General features: G+C 44.7%; 2 protein-coding genes across 2 annotated transcripts; both read left to right on the top strand.

Moving 5' to 3' along the window:
* Positions 1-6571: 6571 nt before the first annotated feature.
* Positions 6572-8572, top strand: PtA15_10A16 (uncharacterized protein; the record flags this gene model as incomplete). Its single annotated transcript, XM_053160319.1, has 10 exons — positions 6572-6653; positions 6773-6938; positions 7005-7434; positions 7542-7556; positions 7647-7667; positions 7734-7829; positions 7910-8011; positions 8087-8290; positions 8362-8437; positions 8517-8572. 10 exons carry the CDS (start codon positions 6572-6574, stop codon positions 8570-8572), a joined length of 1248 nt encoding a protein of 415 aa, XP_053024152.1.
* Positions 8573-9377: 805 nt separating this feature from the next.
* On the top strand, positions 9378-11482 carry PtA15_10A15 (uncharacterized protein; the record flags this gene model as incomplete). The annotated part of the gene is made up of 13 exons (XM_053160308.1): positions 9378-9539; positions 9624-9720; positions 9806-9816; positions 9923-9946; positions 10015-10110; positions 10186-10250; positions 10331-10423; positions 10514-10565; positions 10636-10658; positions 10742-10756; positions 10821-10872; positions 10955-11096; positions 11175-11482. 13 exons carry the CDS (start codon positions 9378-9380, stop codon positions 11480-11482), a joined length of 1140 nt encoding a protein of 379 aa, XP_053024151.1.
* Between the last annotated feature and the right edge of the window lie 2365 nt (positions 11483-13847).

The raw sequence follows: 13847 nt of genomic DNA, 5'->3' as shown, positions 1-13847 counted from the left end.
ACAAAATGACTCCGAAGCTCTTATCGAGAAACTTTGTGACCTAGCAAATCACGAAGAATTAACGCACAAACCCAACCAAGCCAAGAGATCAGCCGTGGCGTTAACCAGCAACTCCCGCATGAGACCGCCGCCCCAATGCAAAAAAGAGCACAACCCAAACGCTACTCACCCGGAGTCCAAGTGCTGGGCTCTGCACCCGCACCTAAGACCAGTTCGAGACCTTCCGGCAGCCAGCCACAACACCGCAGCTGACACCTCCAAGTCTGGATCTCACTCAGCATCGTACGACACTCCAGCCTTCGCCAACATAACCATGGCTCAATGTCTTTTCACCAAACCCAATCAACTATCGCCAGTTCTAGACTCGGGCGCCTCCCACCATATGCTCAACGATCTCGCATTCTTCACTGAAACAGAGGTCGTCAACATCCCGATCAGCACCGGAAAGGGAGCCAACGATCTCACGGCGACCCGTGGAGGCTTGGCGCAAATATTTCAGTCAACAGGAAAAATAGTCGTCTTGAAGAACGCACTCTACGTCCCGGGTTTGACTCGTAATCTCATATCCGTTGGCCAGCTCATGGAGAAGGACGTTCGAATCCGCAAGGTCGCTAGCAGCTATGAGGTTGTCATCGACGATTCCCTCTACTTCTCTTGCAACCTACTGAATGGAATCTTTGAGCTCAATCGCCCAATCGGCCCTGTATCTGCGCTTGTCACAAGCCTTGCAAGCACCACCCACTCCCAAAACACCTCCCCCTTCCAGACCTGGCACAACCGTCTCGGGCACGCTAGCGTCGGCAGAATAAGAATCGCTGTCAATGATCCATCTCTGAACCAATCCTCGGCCTGCGACGCCTGCATGCTTGGAAAGACCACAAAGCTCCCGTTCAAGGGCAGTTTTGACACCACGAAGAACCCGCTCGACGTTATTCACGGAGACCTAGTTGGCCCCATATCCCCCTCAACGAACTCAGGCGCCCGCTACTTCCTTACACTAGTCGACCAGCACACCGGTTACATCAGTGTAACTCTCTTGAAAGAAAAGTTGGCAGCATGCGAGGCAATCATCGACTTTAAAACCTTCTTCAAAAACCAAACTGGATTCCGAATGAAGAAGCTCATAACAGACGGGGGCGGGGAATTCGTCAACAGGACTCTCTCAGATGAACTAAAAATTGCTGGAATCCAGCACAACGTCGCCCCGCCCTACACACCGCAGCACAACGGCGTGGCCGAACGAGCTAACAAGACCATAATCAACATGGCCCGCTGCATGATGATCCACTCCAACTTGGCAAAGGAATGGTGGGGCGAATCAGTCAAGACAGCCATGATGATCACCAACTGCCTTCCCTCTCTCAGTCGCAGCAAAACTTCTCCGCTTGAACAGCTATTCAAGAAGGTCCCAAACTACAAATTCTTTAAACCCTTTGGCTGTAAGACCTGGATGATCAAACCATCGCAACTCCGCACGGGCAAATTCGACCCGGTCGCCTGGGAAGGGATACTCCTGGGTTACAGCAACGACTATTCCGCCTATCGGGTAGTCCGCCTTCCAGACAGAAGAGTTATTGAAACCCGACACGCCTACTTTGATGAGTCGGTGTTTCCAATCATGTCGGCACTCAACCCCAGCGTCGATGCATGCAGCAACTCACCATTCGCCGAAATCATCGCTACACCAAACCTCCCCTTCGATGGTCTGAATCAGAACACTCCTCTTGACCCCTCCCCTGACTCAGAAATGCACGACGGTGCTCAGGATGAGCCAGGACTCCAGGAATCAGACACAATGGACCTGGACGACCAGGAGGGCACTGAAGACAACGGCGACGCCCCTGAGCTGCCGCGACGTCGACTCATCATTCACGGACCTCGCCATCCCACCTTAATACAAAGTAATATCGACAAATCAAACATCCTCAGCTACTCCAGACGACGACCGCTGACGTTCTCAGCCACCACAGTGGAGCCTAAAAACCATTGACAAGCTATGCTCAGCAGCGACGGCTGCCGCTGGAAGGAAGCTGAAGAAAAGGAGATTCAAAACATGGTTGACCACAACGTGTGGACTGAAATTCCCTATCAAGAAGGAATGAATCCCATCCCCTCGACTTGGGCGTACCGCAAAAAGCTCGGCGCAAACAACGAAGTCACCGAGTACAAGGCGCGCATATGCGCACAAGGCTTCCGGCAAACATACGGCCTCAACTTCGACGCTAAGTACGCTCCAACAGGAAAACCCTGCTCCCTCAGATACCTCCTTTCCTTCGCCACCACCAACAATCTCCTCATCCATCAGTTGGACGTGAAATCCGCATTCCTCACGTGTGATCTCAAGGAAACTGTGTACCTCACCCCTCCGCCCGGCTTCAAACCCAATGCCCGCCTACTGCTCAAACTCAACAAAGCCATATACGGCCTCAGGCAGGCCTCGCTGGCCTGGTACAACCGGCTCAGCGTTTTTCTCACCTCGATTGGCTTTGCAATATCAGCTGCAGACCCCTGCGTGTTCTGGAAAACGGACGAAATCCCAACCTGGATCTTCGCTCACGTTGATGACCTAATCATCATCAGCCGCGATCCCTTGGCTTTCAGAACAAAAATGGAGAAAGAATTTCAAATCAAATACATAGGCGAGGCATCTTTCCTTTTGGGCATGAAACTCGACAAAGCCGACTCTGGCTTTGTCCTTCACCAATCCCAATACATCGAACGCAAGCTAATTGAATTCAAGGTTGCTGAGCTGCCCTCGGCATCATGCCCCCTGAACCCAAAAGCCCATCTTGGCAAAGCTACTCAGGACGACATCGACCAACTAAATCTTCTCAACGTCAACTATCGAGCCTTAATCGGCTCACTCAACTACCTCAGTATCCTGACAAGGCCTGACATCTCCTACGCGGTCAGCAAACTATCTCAATACCTTGAGAGCCCGGGCCTATCGCACTATTCGGCAGCAGTCCAGGTTCTCCGGTATCTGAAAGGCACGCGCTTCACCGGCCTTTCCTTCGTCCGAAGCAGCCCGACTCCTTTGCTTGCCTCAGTTGATGCAGACTGGGCCAACTGCCCCGACTCTCGACGCTTGCACACTGGCTATCTCATCACCCTCAACTCTCATCTCATCTCCTGGAAATCCTGCAAACAGAGCACAGTCTTGCTTTCGTCCACGGAAGCGGAGTACAAAGCTCTGTCGGACGCCAGCAAAGAGGTTGTCTGGATCACCAACTTGATCGGAGAGGTCACCACCAGCCAGATATCCACTCCCTCAATCCTAGTCGACAACCGAGGGGCAATAGACCTCGCACTCAGCCAGATCAGCCAAAACGGCTTCCGCACGAAGCACATGGACTTACGCTTGCACCACGTCCGCGAGCTCATCAAAGAAGGGCGGATTAAGCTTAAGTATGTCAAGTCCCAAAACAACACCTCGGACTTTCTCACCAAACCAGTCGGTCGCACATCCATTCGCAGAGCTCTTGCTCCTCTGACTTTGCAAGCCTCGTCAGATTCTGCTTCTCGCGTTGACGCTCCAAGCATGGCAGCCTGTCAGGTTGCGAAACCAAGCGCAGAAAGCTTCCTAAACTGTAAGCTTCCAAATCAAGAAGAAACTCGCGCTGTTGCTAAACCATGAAACCAGCCCTATCCCGAAAAACTAACAATACACCAAAATACCTTACTTACCGCAGCCTTGGCCAGTGTTGTTTCAGCCTCTAACCCTGACCCTTGGTCAGGTGCGGCGCAATCCCATCCTGAACCCTGAATACATCAGCAAGAAAGGACGCCCGACTCGTCGGGTCCCTAACCTGTTAGTACAGTGAACTTTGCCTATAAAAGAGCCTGCTCGACCAGCCCAAAATGCTGACACCAGCCTCATTCCAATCTTTCCTTCCTTGCAAAAGATCCAAGCAAAACTTGCACGCTCTTAAACTTTGATTCCCGTCACTACCTCAGACCTTAAAACTATAATCTTAAAAATATAAAAAACATAATTCATCCTTTTACTTCTTCTCGTCTAATCTTCATTACGCTCCAAAACTCAAAATTACCAAAAACATCCTTGTTTCTCCACGCACGCCTGTGTTCTTCAAACCTTTGCCCATCTATCTCCAACTACTCGCTACCTACCGCTTCGGCTCTTTTTCTTCCTAAAAACTCATCGACGCACTCTTGTTGCCTCCACACCTCATTCCATTCATCTCACAGAAGTCTTCAGACTACCACCCTTGCTCTTAGTTCTCCTAATTCTTACAATTATGGTGTAAACGCGTGTATAAATTTCTTTTGATATGTAAAGGATAAAACTATGACAAGTATAATGAATAAGAAGAATAGCAGACCTTATGAAGCAGTAATGACAATCCTTTTAGTAAACGCAACGACGACGGCAAGACAATTCAGACTCCCAGCAACACACCTAACACACAGAAAACAAGTAATAAAGAAATAACGGAACAGGAAAAATAATTGTTAGATCCAAGATATAAACGCATAACATTAAGACATAGAGAGAGGCATACCTGCGGTAACGCAGGGATAAGTTTTGTTTTTATTTTGATGATGATGATGATGAGGGACGCGTGCAAGAGATTTATGTCTATATGAATCAGAAGGGGAAAATGGAAAAGGGAATAGGGATGAAGAGAGTTTTGAGTTAGTTCGGGTGGTTCGGATTCTTGATGATTGTTAGATGGGTTTGATGTGCTTACTAGTCTCTTCCTCACGGTGATTATGGTGTAAACGCGTGAGGAAAAGACTAATAAGGTTGGGCCCGCACGGTTTGTTTTTGATAACAGTTGAAAAAGAGGTTAGGGTTCCGGGCGATACTTTTTTGGATGCTGATGAGAATTGAAACTCTTTTGCTGCGTATTCATAATGGGAACGCGGGGTATTCATAATTTAACATGCTGTTTCAATGACTGTAGCCCATGAGTGCGTATAGACATTTAAGTAGCAATGGTTCTTTACGCTTTTTGATTAATCATTTCAACTGCTGTATTTTATGCAGAATCCTTGTTCCATGAGATGTGGCAGTTGATACAGGATTTGTTGTTTCAGTCTCTTTGGACGAACAAAATTGTAAAAACACACAATTAACCAAACATTGAAGGCCCTCACAAGTTCAAGAAGGAGACACAGAGATTCTCCTGGATAAGCCCCTCATTTTGTTGGGCGACTTTGTAGTCACCCAATAAGAGATGGCAGCTGTACAGCAGATTGAAAAAAGAGCTCAATTTTCCTGATGCTCTCAGGCAAGAGGGGCAACATAGCGCATAAGTCCCTCCTTCGGAGGGTCCCTGCGGGACGGCGTCCCCCCTCCACATAGAGAGGGACTTAGTTAAGTTAGTTCGCGCCTCCTCGGAGAGCCTTAGTTAAGCTTGTCAAAGTAGAGCCCCCAGGTTGGTGTTTTTGGTAGTGATTTTTTTTCCTGGAAATTGGACCTGAGGTCCTGCGCGACCTCATTTTAACTTTGCAACCCCCTATTGCTGTAAGCTCGGCGGTTCCGGCAGCCTGAGAATCCGACAAACAAAATTTATTTTCTCAGCCCCCTCCCCTTTATTCTTCCTTATCTTCCATTCTTTGCACTCCTCTCCCATACCCCCGCCCTTCCCCCCACCAAAATGCCCCCAACCCAGCCCCACCTCCCCGCCCGATCGGACACACCCACATCTCAGCCGGACCCACCCAGCAGCCAGCCGGAACCAACCGCGTGCCAGCCTTCCCGGATCCCCAACCGCCCGCGCTTTTTTTTTCCCCAGATCGGTGAGTCACCACGTTTGCCCCTCCACTGGGCCGTCCAATCATTTGGTTTGCTGACCCACCATATCCATTGCATCTCTCAGATCTATTGGACCCGTTCGCCGAGTTAAAGCCACGCGGCACGCCGGACAAATACAACGTAAGTCGGTGCTCTTATCTACCCACCACAGTCTTTTTGTGTGTGGTCTTTTCGTCTAAGTCCTACTCTTATTTGTGATACAATGTGAAAAATTGTTTATATCTTATTTATTTATATATGGCAAGCCAATTCTGTTTGGGCGACTCGTCAACCGCCAGGCAGGCTTGGTCAAACAGCTTTACCACGGCTGATTCTCAACAAGAGGATGCCATTAAGTGGGCGGGGTTTGTTGATGGCAAATATTTACTGGCAATGTAACAAATAGCTTGGCCAATATAAGCAAGGAGTTATTCAGCCTGCTCCAAAAAGCAATAGTGATCGAAACCGAGGTGTGTGCCGTAGAAGGGTCAACTGGGGAGCCGATCGATCCACTCAGTCCCCACACAAGTGACAACTCCCTACGTGCTACATAACAAAGAAGGAAAACACCTCTTCGACTGAAAGGAGAAGAGGCAGCTACTGAACAACTCTAGGTTGGCCTTCACAGGAACACTAACGCCGGGCCTAAGCCCGGACTCGGAGTAGCCATTTTCCCTGCATCATACGGGGACTCAAAGGACTCTACTCAAAGACGTGACATCTGAAGAGGCTCCAGCCCGGCACTTGTAGCACGGCTACATATACTGGCTAAGGGTTGAAGTGATTGGCCAATCCACTCATTCAGTCAACATGAATCTCATCTTCCGCGGTGCCTCGATAGCTACGTTGGTTTGGATTGGTACGATCCTGAAGCCAAAAATCCAAGAAGTCGGTAAGTTATGATAGAAATATCAAGGGTCTCATATCCCTTAACCAAAGTGAGAGCCTGTCTAACTCGTTCTGAATAACCTTTTTTTGGAAAATGAAACCTACTGTGGGATACGTGATCAGGTTTGTTTAGGTCTATTTCGAACTTGCACAACGAGCGATGTTCCCGTGTCGATGGTTTGGAGGCATGTGAAGATATCTTTGTGGACCAGCCAACAGGCTTAGCATACCTTGCATGCAGTCGTCGAAAGGATCGTGCCCACTGGTTACCTGCTATGAATGTGCTCAGGTGAAGCAGTCCACCTTGGCTATTCAGATCAGCTTTTTTTGTTTTACTGATAGTTCAATATCACAGGTACCAAAAACTTCATGGTCGATCTTTGGACTATATCGCACTATTGGACTTGAAAACACTCGAGTACCGACGATTGGAGCTGACAAACTTGCCAGAACTATTGCTTCAAGACGGAATTCACGTTCACGGACTTGATCTGTTTGTCCATCCGGAGGAGCCAATTGAGCCCGCCGAAACAGAATCCGAGTCGACCCCCCCTCGCAAGGCAACTATTTACTTGATCAACCATCGTTCTCCCTATGATGATGATACTCGAGCCGCTGGGACAGCCGATAGTGTTATTGAAGTGTTTGAGACTACCATAGGAAGTGACAAAGCGACCCACCAAAGAACAGTAAAACACAACTTGGTCGTAACTCCCAACAATCTTGTGGCATTGAATGAAAATTCGTTTTATGTCACAAATGATCACCGTAGGAAAAAGCATTGGGTGAGTCCAACCAACATCCCCGTCCCACTGTGTTTTCCTCTACCGGATTGTTCAATTCTTGACTTCTTCTTTCCGGGTGTCTCTTTTGGTATCTGGATGCCTAATAGACGAGGGATTTAGAGGTATGTCACGCTGCTTCTGCTGTTCATGAAATGAAGTCCTCGATAGATTCATTGGTTGACAGGGAGTGAAATTTTCACCCCAAAAATTAGTTATTTTTCTTGGATTCAGCGGTACGTTTTCCGCTTAGCAATGCCAAGTTACCTGGCCGGCAACCCGTTGCTCATCGATGATTATAGCTGGACAGTATTGTACATTGCTCATTTAACGAAGAATCAGTACAATGTATTTCCGCATTGCATGGTCATCACCAATTCCCGAATGGAATAGCTAAGGTCAGTTTGTTTATGCGTTTATTACATTTCTTTCCTTCATCGTTAGGAAATCAATGCTTAGTGGGGTATTTTGTACGCAGGGACCGGGGAACACGATCTACATGGCAAACTCTTTGAATGCCCACTTGAGATTGCTTGAAATCCAACCAGACAATACTCTCATCTTAAAGGACGAATTCAAAGTTGAGCTCGCTTCGAAATTCTGATCAACCTTAACACGCTTTGCAGACTTAATTCAACAAAATAACCTATTCTAGGTGCCAAGGGTTATAGACAACCTCTATGTGACCAGTACGGGTGCAGTGTTCATCGCTAGCATTCCATCTATGCCAAAATTCCAAGCCGTCTTAGGAGAACTTCACAAGGACACCCACAGCTTAGTTTCACCCTCTGAGGTATGGAAATTCTCCAACCAGACGGGTACTGGCTCCTGGCAATCCAAGCGAATTGAATTGGAGAAGGTATGGGTCCATTGAGCCAGGATGTATGACAGACATTATCTAAAAAAACCCTCAAAATTGCTTCCTGTTAGGTTTTTGCCGATGATGGGAAGCAAGTCACCTGTACTACTGGTGTGGCTGTTTGGAATTCAAAGTTACTGATGACCGGTAAGTCGTTTTTTCATGGCGATTCCGTGCTGTCTCGGGTCGCCCTGATCATTCTTTTGATTGCGTTATCTCTGCACAGGAATTGCGAGTCCATATCTGTCTATTTGTGAAGTTGATCAGACGATAGCGAGTTAAAATTTTGAAATCCGTTTCGCTCCCATCTTATTTTTTTTATTTTTGATCTACGCATATTCCAAGAACATGACTTTCTCACCTCTCATCATCATGCCAAGCTGTTTCTGAGGTAGCGCGCTTTAACGATTGTAAACGAATTTGACCCTCCAGGCTCCACTATATCACATGTCGGCACGGCACACATCTGAATCTTCTCTCGTATGAGGTTGTTAAAATAAACAACATACAACGTTACACTGAAGACAAAGTCGGGAATTGTGGTCATGTGTGCCAATTGCATCTCTGCCGTGGGGCAAAACAGACCTTGTAAACGTCACTCGGCAAACAATAGAAATTTCGAGGCGAGATGAGAATGTTATGTCTCACATGTCAGGTATAATGCTTGAGTGTAGGCAGTGACGAATTCCATGGCTTCCGAGACCTTACTACCTGAGCCTGAACGGAGTCAGTTGAATTCCAGCCCTGCATGACTGGTCCATGATACGTACTCAGGTTCTCAATCGAACTGTAGCAGTGCACTCACGGAGCCTCAAGGGTCGATTAGTCGTTTTCAACGTTTCTTGGCCAGATGACCCAACACGAATAGTAAGCCATGGTGTTTTTTCGTTACTTGTTTTTCATATTAGCTGGAACTCTCTTTTCCCTTGAGATCTCGCTACCACCGGCCAGCCACGCTCTTCGGTTTCCGCCAACCGCGACCGGCTCATGAAAATTCAAAAGCACATAGCTCCTCCACTCTTTCTGAGCGACCTCAACAGCTCTATACTTAAAGATTTCACTTTCCCATACTTTACGGAAGCGAGGAATGGCTGCCTCAACTAACGTCCCAACCTTGCAGAATACTTCGGATCATGACTTGACAGGTGTTGTCTTTGGATTCACGCTAGGATTCGGTTTTTTTGTAATTTGCCATGCGGTCAAGCGGACAAGGAAGATATGCGCCTTCACAATAATGACATGGTTGACGGTGAGCAAGAAGAACTTCGAGTGGCAATGATTGAAATAATTCAACCTTCTCGCATGAGGCTGACTGGCTGTGATATCCTTGCAGATTCTGGTTACTTCGATATCTTCTTGGATGGTGTTTTTCAACTTAGAAAACGTCGTACATCGCCCTTTGGCTTACTATGTCGTGTTATCAATTTTATGTTCGCCTCATTAAGGTTTTATGCTCGCTTTCAAATACTCAGACCAGTTTGCTCACTCAAAATACTATCGTCATTATCTATACAGGGTCCATCCAGGTTTGCTGCTCTATGATGAAGAGAAAGAGATAGACGATGATGAATCAAAGAACTTCCAGTGGCTAACATACATCCGAGCTCCTCTCCTCTTTCCAACAAAAATCAGTCACAATGCGTTTTGCAAATTATTGTCAGCTTTTGCCATTCCGAAGATCTTGTAGAAAAACGCGTCACTGATTTTACCTTCGCCTCCTCCAGGTGAACCGTGTCGTACTGATATGGTCGAATCCGGTCCACATTCGTTGGTTGCGATGGGGTGTTTTCATCTGGGCTACACTTATCAATCTCAGCGCTGCAAGTGGTCTCTACTCTAGCCATAGGTTGATTACAAAGCTAATGAATATTTGTGTCTCACTCAATCAAAATCAGATTCCTGTCCGCATTCAGATCTCCGCTGCATACACGAAGTTTGAGACATTTTGGGAGCCTTGCGAGTGTGTTGACTTGACGGAGCACAACTAGGCCTGAGGATGCAAAACTGAGATGCTGTATTATTTCCACCGCCTAAAAAAAGGAAGACACTTTGCTTGCTAACAGATGCTTTCCTCAACGTTACTTTTATTTTCTCCGTCAGAAGAACATTGATATCCAACGGCTTAACAAAATAGTAAGCTGTTCATCAGCCTGCCGCACGATCACCATTTTCTCCGGCGTGATAATTTGGGCAAGCTCTAAAGACTGATTGGTTTCTTTCTAGTAACGAATTGGTGAAGTTTAATGTTCTAGTAATTGGTTTGTCGATTGCACTTGTACGTGATTGAACCTCTCGACTTGTTGATTTCGATATATTGATGTGAAGTTACGTTTGTGAATAAACAGGACCTTGGAATTGTTAGCTCAATGTCAGACTCTACATAGCTTTTTGGTCATTATCGCTTGATCAGATTGTGCAGTTGACATTTTCTTTGTCCCGAACCTCCTTCAGGTTCATGCACGGCAGGTTCGTTCAAGTTCTGTTGAATCAGTTAGCCTTTAACAGAAGCTCATGATAGATAACCACTTAGTTTACCTTACGAATCGCTCAACTCTCTTTCAGGATTCGTCAAACTCAAAACTGTGAGGAATGCCTAGCCAATACATGAAATCTTCAACCGCCTTTACGTATTACGCTTACCTGAAAATTCCTTCTTCATCCAAGGAACTACTCATGAGTGAACTAATCGTAAAAGTGATGCAATCCGAAAACATGATGAAAATGATGACGCAAAGCAATATTGGCAGTGATAGATCAGATGCTCTGATAGGCAATGGCACTTCGGCTTCCTCCATCTACCGGAAAGGTTTGTACTAATGCTGAGTCATCTGACCAAGACCGTATATTGTATTCACTGAACTTATTTATTCATCTGTCACCACAGGAAACAACTTCAGTAACCAAGAAGAGAAATCACAAGGAGCGCGGGACCGAAAGTTTTCACCTTCACCTAGCTCACGTCCACAACTACGCATGTCGTCAACCGCGCCCCCGGGTGGGTTTTACCAGGCAGGATTAAGTTCATTTGCTGATCTAGAATTGGGACATTCCTCAAGCGTTGATTTACACTCGCCTTGCTGTACCTCCCGGAGTAAACCGCTTTCAATCAACGGAGGATGGGAAACACTGTCCCCTACTGCTTCTCTCGACATGCGCAGAAGCAACGAACTTTTAATTCCTGTTAAATCTTAAAATACCAGTTCTATCTTGATTTGTTGTGGCACTTTTATTTGGGCGAGGTTTGGATGAAAAATTAATCTTCAAAACAAACACTAGCGACGTCATCAAATCAATACCATAGACAGAATAAAAATTCATACAGGAGGGATATGCTTATCAAATATTCCATGAAACATTGATGAAGATGAAAAATGGCCATGGAAATAAGTGATGAGACAATTGCCCAGGGAATGGTGACATTTACAACACTCAATGGGAAAAACACCTGGATTAACAGGGATCAATCTGAGAAAAACTGTGTGAAAAATGTTGAAAACAAGAGAAGCCGACGGAAACAAGATGACAACCAAATATCATGATGAAGTATTTTATGGAGAATTTAATTCATGCTTGTGATCTACAAGTACAAAGAAATTCATTCTATCATGCAAAGAATCACATTCTTCTTTTATCTTTGCAATCATGCAGTAGTTTTCCTCTTTATTAAAATTGGAAGGAGAAGAAAGTATTGTTCTGTTCTCGGACAAAATTTCTTCCATTTCATCAAAGAATACTTGAAATTTCTCTAGTATTGAACTGTTCTCCTTATTTTCCTGGTTTATAAAATGAGAAAAATCTTGAGGAGATTTTTGAAAATGTTGTTGTATGTTGTCTGCCTTTTCAAGAAATTCACTTCTGGACTTCATCAAATGATACTTGTCCCTGAATTCAAGGTTTAATATTTCATCTTCCATAAAATCTTCCCCGTAGTTTTGTTCAACAAATTCCAAAGTCATGAATAGGAATCTGTGTTGAAATCCACTTCCTTCACTTTCTCTCTGGTCTCCAACTTGTATGAACAATTTAGATAACCTGGCAATCTTTTTCTTTAATTCAGAGAACTGAAGAGTCTTTTTGAATTCATCCTTTCCATCTTTTGGAAGTGATAGATACTCTTCTAATGTATTAATGAAATGATCATTCTCAAAAATTGAAATCATTAAATCTTTAAACTCCTTCTCACTATTGGCCTCTGTCCCGCTTCTCAAGCTGTCAAGTTCAAATTTTTCATCAAAGATGGCATGTAATTTGAGGAAAAGGTAAAACAATAATCTCTTTTCTTTCAAATCAATTTCTGTTGTCAAATTTCAGAAAATAAATTGAAACAATTACGGTGTCAGTGTAACTTTAAGGGGACTAAAAATATAGGTATCCAACTATCACACTATCACACACTTACCTTCAAAAATTGACTTGAAATATTTAAAGTGACCTTTTCCAAGGAAAGTGTAGTTGCTGGGATGGTAAAAATAATCTTTAGTTTGATATAGAGGTCCAAAGAAAAGAGCTACTGTTGCTATTTCTAGTGTATTTTCTACTTTGAGAAAATTTTGGAAGTCCTGCAAAGAAATAAATTCATACTTTTTCATGTAACATACTGTTTTTAAAACAAGAATTTGCAGGGAAATAGCTTCTAAATAGCTACTCTTGCGGTAATCAACTCCTTTCTTGATTTGGAACTGACCAATCTGATTCAATATAGCACTTAGTTTGTTCACCAGATGTTTTAAACTAATGTCAAGATAATTTTTGGCTACATCCCCAACTAATTGATCTTTTTGGGAATTGTGTTGTGAAATCTCTGAACCTAAATCTTTGTCAAGAGCTCTTCTAAAAGTGTTCCCCAAATAAACACTTTCTGGATTGTAGTTTCCTTTAGGGATGATGCCCATTTTATTTTTCCCCCGTTGCTCAATTATTTTACTTTCCACACACTCTGACAAAATCTCATGAACATTATGTAGTTCTTGGTAATTATGTCTTAAATTTTGGTGATTTTCCAAAACTTTATGTTCTTCTGATTCCTTTCTAAAAACCTTTCTTTCAAAGTTTTTCATAGAAAAATTCAAAAATTCAAGGTCATTAGACATTGACTGTATTTTTACTGTCAAGTAGGAATTGTCAATTCAAGGCCTCTAGATTTGAAGCTCATAGTTGAAGAGAAATATAAATACATTTTTTGGATTTTGAAGGGCTTCCCCCATCTGGCTCATACAATTGCAAGATAAAATATCAGACCAACTCAATGGCCGCGCAAGAGTTCAAAATGGATGTGTGTTTGGCTTACGTATCTCGGGTGATTTGGTGGTTTCCTCATTTGAATTCCAGGACGAGTAAACAGAGCGAGGTTGACCCTCCATCTCGATATGCTGATTTTGCATCCCAGCCATATCGCTAGGGTGATCCAGGTTGATTTGACTACCGATAGTAGTTATCAAGGGTGCTCTCATTTTGGTATCTGGCAAAGTTTTTTTTGTTGTCGTGTAGATTGTGAATTAAGGAAGCAGCCCTCGAACACACTACGCATCAGTGGCCTTGTTTTCGAAACTTCAACGAC

Source organism: Puccinia triticina, chromosome 10A, assembly GCF_026914185.1.
Source record: "Puccinia triticina chromosome 10A, complete sequence".
Taxonomy (NCBI): domain Eukaryota; kingdom Fungi; phylum Basidiomycota; class Pucciniomycetes; order Pucciniales; family Pucciniaceae; genus Puccinia; species Puccinia triticina.
This window is presented reverse-complemented; position numbering and strand designations above follow the sequence as displayed.